We start from the raw sequence: 14,940 nt of genomic DNA, 5'->3' as shown, positions 1-14,940 counted from the left end.
CTTGCTTTTTAGAGAAATGTGAATTTGGGTGCAACATTCAAGTTTTATAGTGATTGGTTCTCCCCAGTACTAAATATTTTTTAATTTCCAAAGTGATTTTTTTTTCTTTTCTCTGTGCTTTTAAGGTACCAAAGTTTATCTTATTGCCTTTAAATTGTTAATTTAAAACCGATTGCACTGTAGATAGAGAATGTAGCCTTCGGGGTGAATGTCCAGGTGTAGTATTTTCAAACCTTGTTTCATATATTCTCCCTAAATGATTTCATCTGTTAACAGCTGCTTCATCTAATACCACCATGTGGATGACAACAAATAATTATCTCTAGTCCTATTCTCTTCTGAGTTTCAGGTCTATAGTTTTCTATACACTTATGAGACTAATTTCCTATATGTCCAACAGGCTCTGCAATCCTAACAATCTCAAAACCAAAGCATTATCTCTACCCCTCTGAATATCTTCCTCCTTCTCCCTTTTTACTATTTTTAGACTGGTAATCCCAGGGGCACATGGGTGGCCTAGTCGGTTAAGCGTCTGGCTTTGGCTTAGGTCATGATCTCACTGTTCGTGGGTTCAAGCCCTGTGTTGGGCTCTGTGCTGACAGCCTAGAGCCTGGAGCGTGCTTCGGATTCTCTGTCTCCCTCTCTCTCTGCCCCTCCTCCACTTGTGCTCTGTCCCTCTCTCAAAAATAAATAAACATTAAAAAAAAATTTTTTTTAGAATGGTGATCCCACTTTCTACCCAACTTTTCAAGCAAGAAACATTAAAATTGTCTCTTATTGCTCTCTTACACAAACTAAATGAACAGAACTGAGTGGTTCAAGTGCTGTGAATTGTATATCCTAATTATTTCTGGAAGCCATCCTCTCTTCTCTGTTTTAACAGGCTCTCATTATTTATAGCCTGGTCTTGCCTTACTTATCCTCCTAAATAGCCTCCAATTAGTCTTCTCACCTCTCCCTTCTTTCTTTTTTACCTTTGTGCTCCTGCTACCATGCATCTGTTGAAAACACAAGTCTGATGATTTCATTCCCCTTGCTTAAAAATCTTTGATCATTGCCTATAGTATAAAGTCTAAATTTAGCACTACATATAAAACCCCTTATCTGAGAAAAGTCATGTACTATACAGGTAGAAACTTTTGAGTCTTGATACAATATTAAACATACTATTGTAAACTCTTAGATCTGCAATTCTATCAAAAGCCTAATGTTGAGAGGGATTTGGATAAAAGTGTTGCCTCATATAACTTCCTATACATTATATTCTTACATTTAAAAAAGTATGATCTTTAGATTAGGCCCCTTTCCCAAAAAAACCTTGACCAATTATGAGAATACAGGTTACATCTTTGGCTCAATGAAAACATTTAATGCAGCTGAGCAGGAGGAATGGGTACAGTCTGACAAGGTTAGAGCTCAGGACTTTGTATTAGTAGTGCAAAAATCAAGACAATGAGACAATGTTTTGAATGATGATTGCAAATCATTAAATCTCTAAGGCAACAGAAAAAGAAAAGAAACATCTTTGGAAGACCAAGTAATAAGTAAAAACATGGCCCATGCATCCATCCTTTAACCTAGCTTTAGGAAAAAGAAGAAAATGATCCCAAACCATACTGATTATAAGGCAGTGACACAGTCCTTCTTAGCATGCAACCTATCTGTAACTGTTACAATAGAACAACCCATGTTCAAAGGCACCTGGGTGGCTCGGTAAGTTAAGTGTCCAACTTCAGCTCCATTATGAGCTCATGGTTCGTGAATTCAAGCCTCACATTGAACTCTGTGTTGATGGCTCAGAGTCTGGAGCCTGCTTCAGATTCTGTGTGTGCGTCTCTCTCTCTCTGCCTCTCCCTGCTTGCACTCTGTGTGTGTCTCTCTCAAAATGAACATTAAAAAATTTTTTTTTAAAAAGAACAACCCATGTTCATAATAAATCATCTTTAAGGCTAGTAAAAGATAAATTAGGTCTGTATCTTCAGTATGAGAAGACGGTAAATAGAATTCATTCCAGGCAGGTTTTCATGAAAAATTATTAAAAGCAAACAGGCTCATAAAATATATAAAGTTATATTAATGTGTTAATTACTATTTTAATTATCTGTTAATAATTACTTCAATTACTCAAAACAATTTCTTTCTTTCCAGAATGGTGACATCAATATAGTACTGTATTTTATCTCCTACTATATCCCTATTAATAAAACTAGGTACAATGTAGATTTTTAGATTTTTGAACTACCAATATGCAATGTGTTTTTAAATTAGACAATAAGTAGTAATAGGCATTGACTGAAGAAATCAACCAACCCTGAAAGACAGCTGCAGGGTAAGAAGTAGATTTTATGGTTTACAAAGAGAGGGAGAAAGCATCAGTAGAATGCTATTTCTAGAAATTCTGCCTACTACTCTGACACCGAGGGGATTTTATTGCTCTGATTTATTTATTCTGAAGCCAAATTTATTTTCTCAGCTTTATTGCTGCATCTATGACTCTGAATTAGATGTGTATGTGTATGTATAGGTGTATATATGTATTTTTGGCTTATATTTCTGAATATATGTATTTTTGGCTTATATTTCTGAATATATGTATTTTTGGCTTATATTTCTGAATTAGAGTGAACTTCAGAAGTTATCTCCATGTGGTATATATCTCTGACTCATAAAATGATTTTTAAAATTTTTTTTAATGTTTATTCATTTTTTGAGAGACAGAGATAGAGTGGGGGAAGGGCAGAGAGAGAGGGAGACACAGAATCCGAAGCAAGTTCCAGGCTCTGAACTGACAGCACAGAGCCTGACGTAGGGCTTAAACTCACAGAACATGAGATCGTGACCTGAGCTGAAGTCGGACACTTAAACGACTGAGCCACCCAGGCACCCCAACTCATAAAATGATTTTTAAAAAACTAAAATGTTTCATCTAAGAACCTTGTGTTCTATGTGAACTTGCAGGAAAAAAAAAGACACTCCAGATCAAGCATTCAGCCAAAGTCAAAATTTCAAAGAATAAACAAGTAAATTTGATATATGTACTACAGACTTAATTGTATTTATTCTAGAATATGAGATCCAAATGATATATGCATATAACAAAAATTGGAAGCATTTTGCATTAAAAATTCAGTGGAGCTTATCCTGAAATTTGATTTTAAACCCCAAGTATGTGTTATTATAGTTATTGTTCAGAATAAATAAATCAGCTGTGATCTAATAAGGACAATAATGTGGTTAATACCCTTCTAGTTCCTTGGGATCACTGTTGCATACTTTCTGATATAGGAGAAAAAATTTAATGCAAACTATTTACAAAGATATAAACTTTAAAGAGAATCTTTCTTAAGCCTATTATGTAAAAACATACTTTACAAGCAAGTTTAATTTTTTTCAACTTTTATTTCAAATTTGTTATCTTCCAACCAACATTTTACCTCTGGTCCTGGAGGGCCACATGGTCCTTGGGGTCCTGGGTCACCCATTTGGCCCTAAAATGGGGGTGAGAGTCAGCGTATAAGCATTAACCTAATAAATGCAAGTTAAAATGGAGACAGACATATGGTAAGCAAACAAATCAATGTATTATACCACACAAAATTATAATGACTTTTTAGCAAACAGCACTCAATATATTATGTCAAACAAGGTTGTAACTACCATTCAGAAAGACTTAATTTGTAACCATCATCTCTGTGGAAAACTTACTTTTAAAACATGTATGGGTGTAATATATATTTACTCCTAAGTGCTGGAGATACAAACAAATTACTGAGTTAAGCGCTCAAATCAAGAAGAAAAGTGTGTGTGTGTGTGTGTGTGTGTGTGTGTGTGTGTGTGTGTGTTATCCAGAGATAATAAAGTTTGACTCAACAAGGTAGAGGACTCTAGATGAGGAGTTACTTTTATAAATAACCAGAGTCCTGGGACTATCCCTGAAAATTCCTCTTTCCGTTGATACTACAAGGGGCCCGATTTAGCAATCAAGAATTATGTGGATTTAAGTCCTTGTTGCTTAATCTCTATTAGCCTCAGTTTCCTCACTAATAAAATAGGAAAATAATGCTAACAGTATTAACATTGTTACAGAGTCACTGTGAGGATTAGAGACAATACATGCAAGGTTCTTAGCACAGTGCCTGGCACATAGAAAGTACTCACTAAATGTTAACCAATTCTATAACCATTAATTATTCCCTTCATGTCCTCTATCCTTTCCTGGATGATACCTATAATTCCTAGATTGTTTGATCATTATATTAAAATGCTGAGGATTTCTTTTCAATATCTCTGAAGCCATTTTCTGACTTCATTTTCTGACTTCATTTTCTGACTTTCATTTGGATTAACGAAGTGAAATCAGGGCCAGAGAGAAGATTCAGAGGAGAGACAAGTGGTCATAAAGCCTGAAACTAGAAAGGGCTGGCAATGTTCTCAAGAGATTGAAGTATAGAACAGGGGGGGGACCAGTAGTCTAATACCCTTGTTTTCATAAGAGAAACTGTTGAATTCATTATTTCTGTCACATTAGATTTCTATTCAAGTTTCAGATTTGACTTAATAGGCCTCAGATTACATAGAAATACAAGATATAGTATGCATTTATTCACATCTCAAGAAGTAAAGCACCGTTTTCCATAAGCACTAAATTCATTCTCATACATTGCTTAGATATCTGAGTTTCAGGACATAAAACAGTACACAATGAAACTACTGCAATCAAATTTAGAGAAAATTAATAGTATTACATAAAACTTCATTTAAGTTCTCCTAAGTAAACAAAATCATCATCTGTCATAATCAGTATCTAGAGGAGGCTTACATTATTAAAATGGCAAGTACCTCTCTTAAAGAGATAAAGATAGAGCTCTCACTGGAGACCTCTGGTGGCAAAAAGCAAACCAGAAGCTAAATTTACAAGCTGTGAAGGAAAAATACCTACGAGGTCTTTGTTTTCAGAAACACTAATCGACAACCAGATACTTAAAAACACACATTTTGGAATAATTTCGTTCATTCTTCAGAATAAATCTTCACTTTGAAAAACTTCAGCTGGAAGTTTCCTTAAATGTCAAGTCTCTTTTATAAAAACTGAGCTTTCAAGTAAGTTTTAGACAAGGGAGTAATGATTACATACACCTCTATAATTGACAGCAACTTCTAGTTAAATGTATGGAAAGAACATAATAATTGTCTTTGTTTTTTTTTAATTTAACATTTATTTATTTTTGACAGAGAGAGACAGAGCATGAATGGGGGAGGAACAGAGAGAGAGGGAGACACAGAATCCAAAGCGGCTCCAAGCTGTGAGCTGTCAGCACAGAGCTTACCCCAATAATGTCTTTGTTCTAAGGAAAGAATATTTCTTAACTTCTGATTGGTAGTTTTCTCTAGTTTTTAAATGCTTGTAGAGCAAAAGCTTCCTTACTGCAAATGTAAAAAGCCTTCCAAATCAGGACATTCCTTCTTTTAGCTTGTAAATACTCTTTCACGTTACAACTTAGATTCATTTGGGGAAAAAAAAGTCACTAATGTCATCATCTTAGATAATAGAAAACCCAAAGTAGGAGATATAAGATAAGAAAGACATCCTTATGACTATGGCATTCTTTTCATGCTAGTAAACAAATGATTTAGATAGGCACTAATTGGTATAGTTTCTTTTTAATGGATTGAGTGCAAGCAATTTTTCATCCAACAACTGTCTCCTTCCATAACTGGGAAAAGTTTCCAGGTCAAACCTCTACAAGTTTAGTCTACTCATAAGATATAAACAAGTAATAAATAAAGTTAGAAACTAAAGATTCTCACAAATATTAATTCTTAAGTTTTTATCCTATCTTCGGTCTGATATATAATTTTTTTCAAAGATTTGATAAAACAAAAAAATGGTCAAGTATCTCCTACCAAAGTCCCTGCCGGCATTAAAAAATGTGTTTTTTTTTTTTTACCAGAATAATATAGAAAGGTACAAAATGAACAAGCAAAAAGCCTCATTCTTATCAGCTTATGCTCCCTGAATCACTGCCCTAAAACACACATTAGAGTTGGTTCTGGTGATTTATTCCAGGAAAAAAAAAATTAAGGGTTTTAAGACCATGTGTTAAAGATGAGACAGGTTCTCTGCCTTTTCTGTAGCTGAGACCAGAGAAATACTGGCAAATACTATCCCTGAGAGAGGCCACTAAAGAGTCACAGATTTGCAAGGAACCTTAAATATGATATAGTCTCTCAGTTTAAACAAGAAATTGGATATCACAGTGGTTAAATGCCCTGGGTGATAGCAAGTCAGGGCTGGGACTAAAATCTAAGTCTCTGTTTCTCAGACCAGTATATCCCTCCCTGCCCAGCAATAAACATGTTATCAATACAAACTGTCAAAAAGTAAGGGGAGGGGGAGACATTAAAAAGGTTTACTTTGTATAAGTATGTGAAGCATAACAGAATATTGGTATCATTTATTACTCAGTATTGTCCTTAGAAAATGTCTTGTACCAGCTCCTTTTATTATTATCAGAAGTCAGAAAACCCTCACACAATAAACAATGAAAATACAAGAAGTTAGGGTCTTACTTTGCCAACCATTGCAGATACGGTAAGTTCCTGTTACGTGGTTTAGAATCATCCTTGAGTAAAGGCTATTTGCTAGCTTCATGACCTACTCTCATGTCCCTTATTTATGCACTTTGTAACTTCTAATATTCAACTGCTGAGCACAAGTCTGGGTACATGACTGACCAGGTATACCCTGAGTCTGAGGCAAAAAACTAAGAAGAGCAAAGCTTACCATTAGACAAACAGATGTCATTAGACAAACAGATGCTGAAAACGGTTCTGTGGAATAAATAATTCCTGAGAGATGTACATGAAATGCTTGCACTGTTAGAAGCCAGACAGAATGGGGTATATAAAGTACTGTAACTTAAAGCTGCTTGCATCTGACAAAAAAACAAACAAGCCTGACATAGGAGGGTAGAGTTAGAGGGAACACGATGATTTGCTCAGGAAAACAATAATCTTTTTTAAAATGTACATTTTAATGTTTTTTAATAAATTATAATTTTCCGTCTAACTTTTTCTATCTACGATCACCTTCACCTTCATAGAGTTGTAAACAATATTAAAATCCTAAAACAATCTTAAAATGTTAAATTCTCAGACAGTATGGCACAGTGGCTAAGTGTATGAGCTCTGACATAGGTGATTACCTGGGTTTTCCCAGGTGGCCACCAACTAACTACGAAAACTTGGGCAAGTTGTTCAACTTTATGTCTCAGTTCCCCTAATCTGTAAAATAAGAATAATAATAGTACCAACTTTATATGATTTATGTAAAGATTAAATTAGAGGCATAGACTTTTGAATAGTGACTGGAACTTTGTAAACACTCAGTAAATCTTAAATATAATAATTTTTATGATTTTCAATATATAGAGACATACTTTTAAGTCATGTTTTAACCATTATTTAAATGATTTTAATTACTCAGTAATTTTAGTTGTATACTTTGTTGGGTTTTGTGTTAACTACAGTATAAGGTATCCTTTCTTTTCAACTAATTGATGCCCAAAGATTAAAAAAAAAGACAAAGAACTAGAATATTTTTGCTCACAGAGTGTGACATGCTATCTTTTCTTCACAATACTTTTTTTTTTTCATGAAATACATTGGAATGAAAGATTTTTGGAAAAATTAAAATAGTATTTAAGGTGTTTTATATTTTCTGTTTTAAACATCCCATGTTTACTTGCAATACTGTCTATGATAGATCAACCAAGATCTTTAGGGCTCTCAGAAATTTGGCTTGGCCTGGGATGGGGGGAGGGGGCAGGAGGATGAGGTCCAATACTCTGTGGAATGTGAGCTGAAAACTTCAAGGATTAGCTGTACCGTAAAAACTGAAGAGAAAACAATGCCAGCCTGGTAGGCTTATATCTTACTTCTTATATTCCACTAATACCAACAACTGTCAAGACACCTGCCATGCTGTGCACTTTGTGAATCATAAAGAACAAAGCAAAAGTTCAAACCTACTGAAGGTCCTGGCTTTCCTCTCATCCCTGGTGGTCCTGGAACACCAACAGCACCCTAAAAGAAGAGAATATTAGAGGAAAGATAGAAACTCTTACACCAAAAAAGGCAGATGTGCCTCTATTTACGAATTACTTAAAAAATTCATGGAATTAATCCAAGAAAACTGAGAAACAAGACATGTAAAACCATATTGATACCATATCCTAATAAACTACATGGTTAAAATAATGATTATTCCCTTCTTTTCAAAGAATTTATACTTTTTCACAGACTTTTTTTTGTACTTCTATAAACTTAATGGTAAAAAAAAGTTACCTTGTCTCCAGGATACCCTGGTTCTCCTGGCTCTCCTGCAATGCCTTGCTCACCCTAGAGGGCACAATTTTATACAAAGACATTTAAGCAACACAAACATGGCAATATTATACGAAAGTACAAATGTTTATGGAAGAACAGCTTCTTTATTTTTCCTACTTCTGAGAAAAATTGTATAACTGACAGTACAGATTGGATCCCATATATAAAAACAAAATATTTTATAAGTTGTGTTGACTGAAAAAAAAAAAAAAAAAATGTGATAAGAAATTAACTCTATGATAATGTAAATATTTAAATCACCTTATCACCTTTGATTCCAGGTAGGCCCTTATTCCCGGAAAGACCCTGAAAAAAAGAGGAGATGTTTTGTGACATTGTAGAGAAATTAAAGGGAGATATCCATTATGTAGATACAGACATACCACAGGGCCAGGAATTCCAGAAGGTCCAAATGGTCCGATAGGGCCAACACTGCCCTGAAATGCAGTAAGACAGAAAGGCATCATTAAGCATACACTAGGATTAGAAAGAGAATAATGTAAACTTGATTAATTAACCCAGAACAGTTCGTCTCACTAAGTTCCTACATGTGCCTTGTTCTTCCACAATTTCTTTTTCTCTCCACATGTATAAATCATACCAATCTTTGAAACCTCAGTGAGGTTATCCTACTCCCGGAAGCCTATTCATACTGGTCAAGGCCACAAGGATCCTCCCTTTCTTTTAGCCCCTAAAATGCTTAACTGTCCATAACATTCATCTTGAAATATTTCTCCAACTAGTTAAAATCTTGAAGATAAGGGAAATATTTTAGTGCCATGTTCTCAGGATGTATTTGATAAATACTTCATTTGATCATCTTATATTTTCATTTCACCCATTTATTCAGGAAATACTTTTTGTGCAGTTACTATGTTCCAGGCATTCTAATGATTTTATTTCATGATCTGAAATTTGCAGAATGATAAAATACCATAATCTCAGGGATAAGCTGAGTACTGAATGAGACTACTCTTCTGGGCTTCTCTCATTCATTCATCATTTAACATTTGTTGGGCATAACATGTACACAGACACTGTAGAAGTGTTGAGGAAACAGATGAAAGGGACATGGTCAGCAATGCCAAGGTTCTCAGTTTAGTGCTCCAATGCAAAATATTTCAAAAACATAACTACCACTATCATCTCCTGTAGGTAAGAGCCTTAGAAAAACTCCTCAAATACTTCATCTTAGAAGACAAAGGACAGTAGCCACAATAAGGGTATTTGAAAGTAAAATTTGGAAAAATGGCTTGGGGATCACTTACAAGTTTTGTGTCAATGACACCTTCATTTTCCTTCTTTCTCTTACTACCTCCCTGTGCCCGGCTTCAAAGAACAAGTTGCTTTAAACCTCCCTTTTATGGTTCCCAAATGCTAAGAAACTCTTAAAGGTATATGTATCACAGTGACAAAAAATGTTGCTTCTTTTAGTTATAATTCAAATTTCTCAGGAAAGCATCCCAGACCCTTGCTACCAGGTTTCCACCAACTCTCCTAGTTTTCTCTATTTCCATTTGTCCTTACTCCTCCTTTACGTCTCCCTCTTCCAAATCCTACATTCTAACCACAATGGACTGTTTTCCATTGTCTGAACATGCTCTCTGCTCTCTCTTTTCACATGCTCCAAGCCTTTGAAGATACAGTGACCAATACTGAAATGGCCTTATACTGCACTTCACTAGTGAACTAGCAATATACTGCACTATATACTCCCCCCCCCCCCCCCGTCTTTCTAGTCTGAGCATTCTATGGAAGCAGAAGCACGTTTTATTGATTTTTTTATTTTCCAGTTCCAACATATAACTGACACACAACAGATGTGAAATAAAGTGTGGGATGAATACTGAAGGACCTGTCAGAATAGCCAGAATAAAAAAGAAATAACAAGTGCTGGAGGGGATGTAGAGAAAAAGGAACGCTTGTGCACAGTGGCAGAAATGCAAATGGGTACAGCCACCGTGGAAAAGAGTATGGAGGTTCCTCAAAAAATTGAAAGTAGAATTACTGTATGATCCAGAATTCTACTACTGGTATTTATCCAAAGAAAAGGAAAACACTAATTCAAAAAGATATATGCACCCTATGATTATTGCAGCATTACTTACAAGAGCCAAATATGGAAGCAACCCAAGTGTCCATCCATAGATGGACATAGATGTCCACATAGTATATATATTAAATGTATAATATATATATTATATATTATACACATAAAAATACATATTATATGTATAATATATATAATATATATATATATATATATATATGTAATGGAATATTACTCAGCCACTAAAAAGACTGAGATCTTGCTACTTGTAACACCCATGGATGGACCTTTTACCCTAGGGTAAAATCCTAAGTAAAATAAAGAAAGTCAAATGCCATATGATTTCACTCATACATGGGATTTAAAAAACAAAACAAATGAACACAGAAAAAAAAAGAGACAAACAAAAAACAGACTCATAAATACAGATAACAAACTGGTGGTTGCTAGAGGGGAGGTGGGTGGGGGGATGGCTGAAATAGATAAAAGGGATTAAGAGTACATTTATGATGAGCACTGAATAATGTATAGAATTGCTGAATCATTATATTGTATGCTTGAAACTAATATAACACTCTATGTCAATTATACTTGAGTAAAAAAAAAAAAAACTAAAACAGTGATTCTAGAGCTCTATCTCCCAACATCAAAGAGCATTTCTAATAGTCTACATTTATAGAATACAAATTTCAGAATGGAAAATATGACATCTTTACTTCTAAGTGACTCCGAAAGTCTGTGAAATATAACTAAGATAAATTATTTCCAACATGTTTAATCCTGAAATATATGAGACTGTGAGAAGTAAGGAGTAATACTTTCCAACTTAATAAACAGATATGCAATATTAATACATCCCTGACAAATTCTGTCAGTAGGAACAATTGTTCTTATAATTACAGTGGCTAGTTTATGCAAAGTTCATAGCTTTAAAAATTATGAGAGTTTCAAAAAATACAATAAACATTTCTGTTTGGAAATTATGCAGCAATAATCTATGCAGGTATGGAAAAATATAAGCAAATAAACAAATACTTCTTTTTCATCCTGCCGTTTTTTTCTATAGGCAATAATATTATTAACTTTGTTTCAGTAAATATATCACTGTGTGGAGTCTAGCATCTTCAGATGAATGTACTTTGTATGCATAATCTACTATTTTACTTTTTAGTGACTCTAAAAGAGAAATCACAAAATAGTAAGTGTTGAAAAATTTCAAAGTACATACATGTTATAAAAGATTTAGCAAAACAGAGAATTAAAAAGTAAAATGGTATGGATGTAGAAACCTCCAAGAGACATCAAACATTTTGTGGTATGTTACAAGTTGTGTGGAAAATCCTAGTCCTGAAAAACGATGGCTTTCTGAAAGCAACCCATGACACTAAGAGCAGTTTTCAGTTCCACAAGGAAAATCTGAAGGCCTTCAGCACCCTCTCCCTACCATACTCCTTTTCCATGAGAAGACGGAGCAGACAGGAGAAATACTTCCACGTATGGCAACTTAGCTGTCTGACATACAGCACCAAAGGGAGAAGAGCCTCCCACAGAGCCAGAAATAATAAAGAAGTTTCAAGTCAAAGTGAGTCAAAGAAAAAGAGCTTAAGGATAGGCTCTTCAAATAAAACCAGCAGCCTCTAGCCAATTAGAGCTCATATGAGTGAGCACAGTGTAGGGAAGACTGTGCAACCACACCCACCCACACTCACAGGTTAAGAAAGCAAATGACAATGACAACCAGTTGCATGGAAAAAATCACTTAGAGAAAGCTATATTATCTCTTGTCGGAAACTATACTTCCTGTATGAAAACAAGCAGATGTAGGCTTGCAGATAAACTGGGTGAGCAAACTGTTTATTCTGAAACATAAAGGTTCTGTATCATCTTTCCCAATTATCTCCAAAACCTCAGCTCCTTCCATTCCGCTCCTATCCCCCCATACTTCTTAGGCTGCAATCCTCCAACTCTTCGTTGCATCTCCCAAACATTGCATTTTTTCCACTTCTTTTGTGCATTTAAGGATTCTTCTGCCTAAAGAGCCCTTTCCCTGTTTCTACTCCATTCCACTCATGCACAAATTTCAAGATACGGTTAAAACACATCTCTTTTGCGAAGACTCCTCTCTGAAGATAACATAAATTGCTCCTTTCTCACTGGTTTTTAGTCCATGATGGCAGTGATCACATTATATGACATTGCTTATTTTTCCTTCTATTCCACTATATTATAATGTTGCTAAAAATGGAAATCTTGTTTGTAGTTTTAGGCCTAGCAAAAATCTAGTTCAGCATTTGATACATAGTAGATGCTCACATTATGTGGATTAAAAAATTTAATAAATTTAAAATGGAGGTAGAAATACCTGCTTTATCTACTTTTCATCTCATGGAAGAACAAATGAGATATGTGTGTGAAAAGTATAAAGTACTATCCATATCAATGTAGAGATGAGTATTACAAAGATGACTGTTAGTATCATCAGCCATTTTCTCTTCTCCAGGATCTCTTCCCATCTACCAAAGGGTAAATTGAGAAAGAGAAAGGACAAAACAAAAACAAAAACAAAAAAACACAGTCATTTTTACTAAGCACTATTATGTGTTAGAACTGTGCTAAGTCCTGGAACTGAAAAATGAGTAAGAGTTCAGTGTTAGATGCAAAAGGAGAGGAAAGTGTTTCCGGCAGACAAACAAGTGCAAAGGCCATATCATAGGAAGGCTGCATGGCATCTGAGAATAAACAATTTTGCTAGTGTACAAAGTATGTTCTCAGGGTGCAGATGAGAACCAAGATAGTCTGGACATGCTAAGAATTTTGGTCTTAAACTTCAGCAAAATAGCAGAAGCATGTGAGCTAACCAACTGATAGATTAAAGGAAGAATGCAGAAAGAGTATCTTTGGAATCCAACTCCCTTCCCCAGCTTCCTTTCTCTCCCCATAGGGAAGGCCACTGACTACCACCTAGGGGTTTGATCCTATTCTAAGTTCTGAGGAATAAAAATTAGTCCTTTGGATTTTACCTTCACATAGAGCTTCTCATGAAGCCTAAAGAAAACTCTTAAGATAAATGGCATTCATTTTAAGGTGATATAAGTTTTAAGGAGGCGGTGTAGCACACGGGTAGGATTTTGGACTCTGGATTTGGATCACCTGGCTTCAAATCTAGGCCTAACACTCAGAACCTGAGTAGTCTTGGCTTATTCTGAGAGTTAAATGACCTAACATTAAGACTAGCACATGGAAAATACTAAATAAAAGTGAGATATTATTGCTGATTTTATTATTATACTAATAGTATCATGTAAAAGAAAAGTTTAAATGTTATAGACTTAACTCAGGTTCTCTGACTCTTAATTCTCTACTGTTTCCAGCCCCAAATGGTGAGTTAAAACTTATTATGCTGATTTTTTCTATAGTTCCAATAACTGAATTCCTGATTTATTCCTTTGGTCAAGTTGTCACCTTCTGCCTTTGGGTAGTTAGGTTGGTCAGGGGTGGGGTGTGTGTGGGAATTTAAATGTAGAGTCAGAAGACCTGTGTTCAAGTTCAAGCTAAAAATAATTGTGGCTGTAATTTATGGCATAAAACTCTGGAGTCTTAATTACCTACTTCACGTGTTAGAGCAAGCTCTAAGTTGATTTTTATGGAAAATCTTACCTCTGCTCATGGTTATTTCCTATTTTTATATGGATATATTTCCTATTTTTATATGGATACATAGTTTACTTTTAAGATTCTATTTTCATTAGGCTACTTACAGTTCATAAAAGTGTGTCAAACATGCCTTTAGCTCAGCTGGATGTTAAGCTACATGGTTCTAAATTTATATAAAATATCTGCAATTTATATCGCTGTCATGAACCATAAGCTTGACTGACAGAAATATATTTATGAAGACACAGCAGAAATAGCAGTCTAATAGCAGTCTGTTTGCTTCAGTGAATAAACTTTATCAGGTAACTATCTGGAGTACATTGCTTTGGCCTTCATAGAATTGCTTTTACTAAACTGTACTTTGCCTACATCAGAAACTCCAGTGAAACTCAGAGTTCAATTCACTGAATTAAACTGATTACATGGACAAATAATATAGTCACTTATATTATTAGTATAATAAATAAATTGGGCATTAATATGTTTAGCAGCATTAATAAAGTACAACTACTACCTTTTGTTCAGGACGTTTCCTAACCATTTATTCAATTTTATTCCAGAAATAAAGTCTATAGTTACCATGTGCTGTGATGTGGTGTGGTATGGTATTTAGACCCATCTGTATCTATCCAGACCAGATGGTATGAAAGACTATTTCAAAGGAGAGAAGTGGCTGTTCTATGTCATGCATTTGAAGAAACTGAGTCTTAAGTTACCTATTAATGTACATGTGTACACATAAATCTGTAGAAATTTGTTATTGTAGGTTATGATAATGTTTAATTTTTTGATTCATACTACTGGTCTAATTTGCACATCAGGTGGGAAAACACATTTGCGCAAGTCTC

General features: G+C 34.8%; 1 protein-coding gene across 5 annotated transcripts in view; it reads right to left on the bottom strand.

Annotated features, from left to right (window-relative positions):
• The window catches only part of COL24A1 (collagen type XXIV alpha 1 chain), a 413,859-nt gene that overhangs the window by 290,964 nt on the left and 107,955 nt on the right, over positions 1 to 14,940 (bottom strand). For all 5 annotated transcript variants that reach the window (XM_019414025.2, XM_019414026.2, XM_019414023.2 and 2 more), the window contains 5 exons: positions 8,772 to 8,825; positions 8,650 to 8,694; positions 8,347 to 8,400; positions 8,032 to 8,085; positions 3,435 to 3,488 (listed from right to left, as the gene is read on the bottom strand). In XM_019414025.2, the coding sequence (XP_019269570.2) occupies positions 3,435 to 3,488; positions 8,032 to 8,085; positions 8,347 to 8,400; positions 8,650 to 8,694; positions 8,772 to 8,825 (261 nt within the window). The remainder of the gene's footprint in view (positions 1 to 3,434; positions 3,489 to 8,031; positions 8,086 to 8,346; positions 8,401 to 8,649; positions 8,695 to 8,771; positions 8,826 to 14,940) is intronic.

Source organism: Panthera pardus, unplaced genomic scaffold, assembly GCF_024362965.1.
Source record: "Panthera pardus isolate Hobbes unplaced genomic scaffold, ASM2436296v1 HiC_scaffold_11, whole genome shotgun sequence".
Lineage (NCBI taxonomy): Eukaryota > Metazoa > Chordata > Mammalia > Carnivora > Felidae > Panthera > Panthera pardus.
Note: the sequence above shows the minus strand (reverse complement) of the source record. Positions and strands in the feature narration are given on the sequence as shown.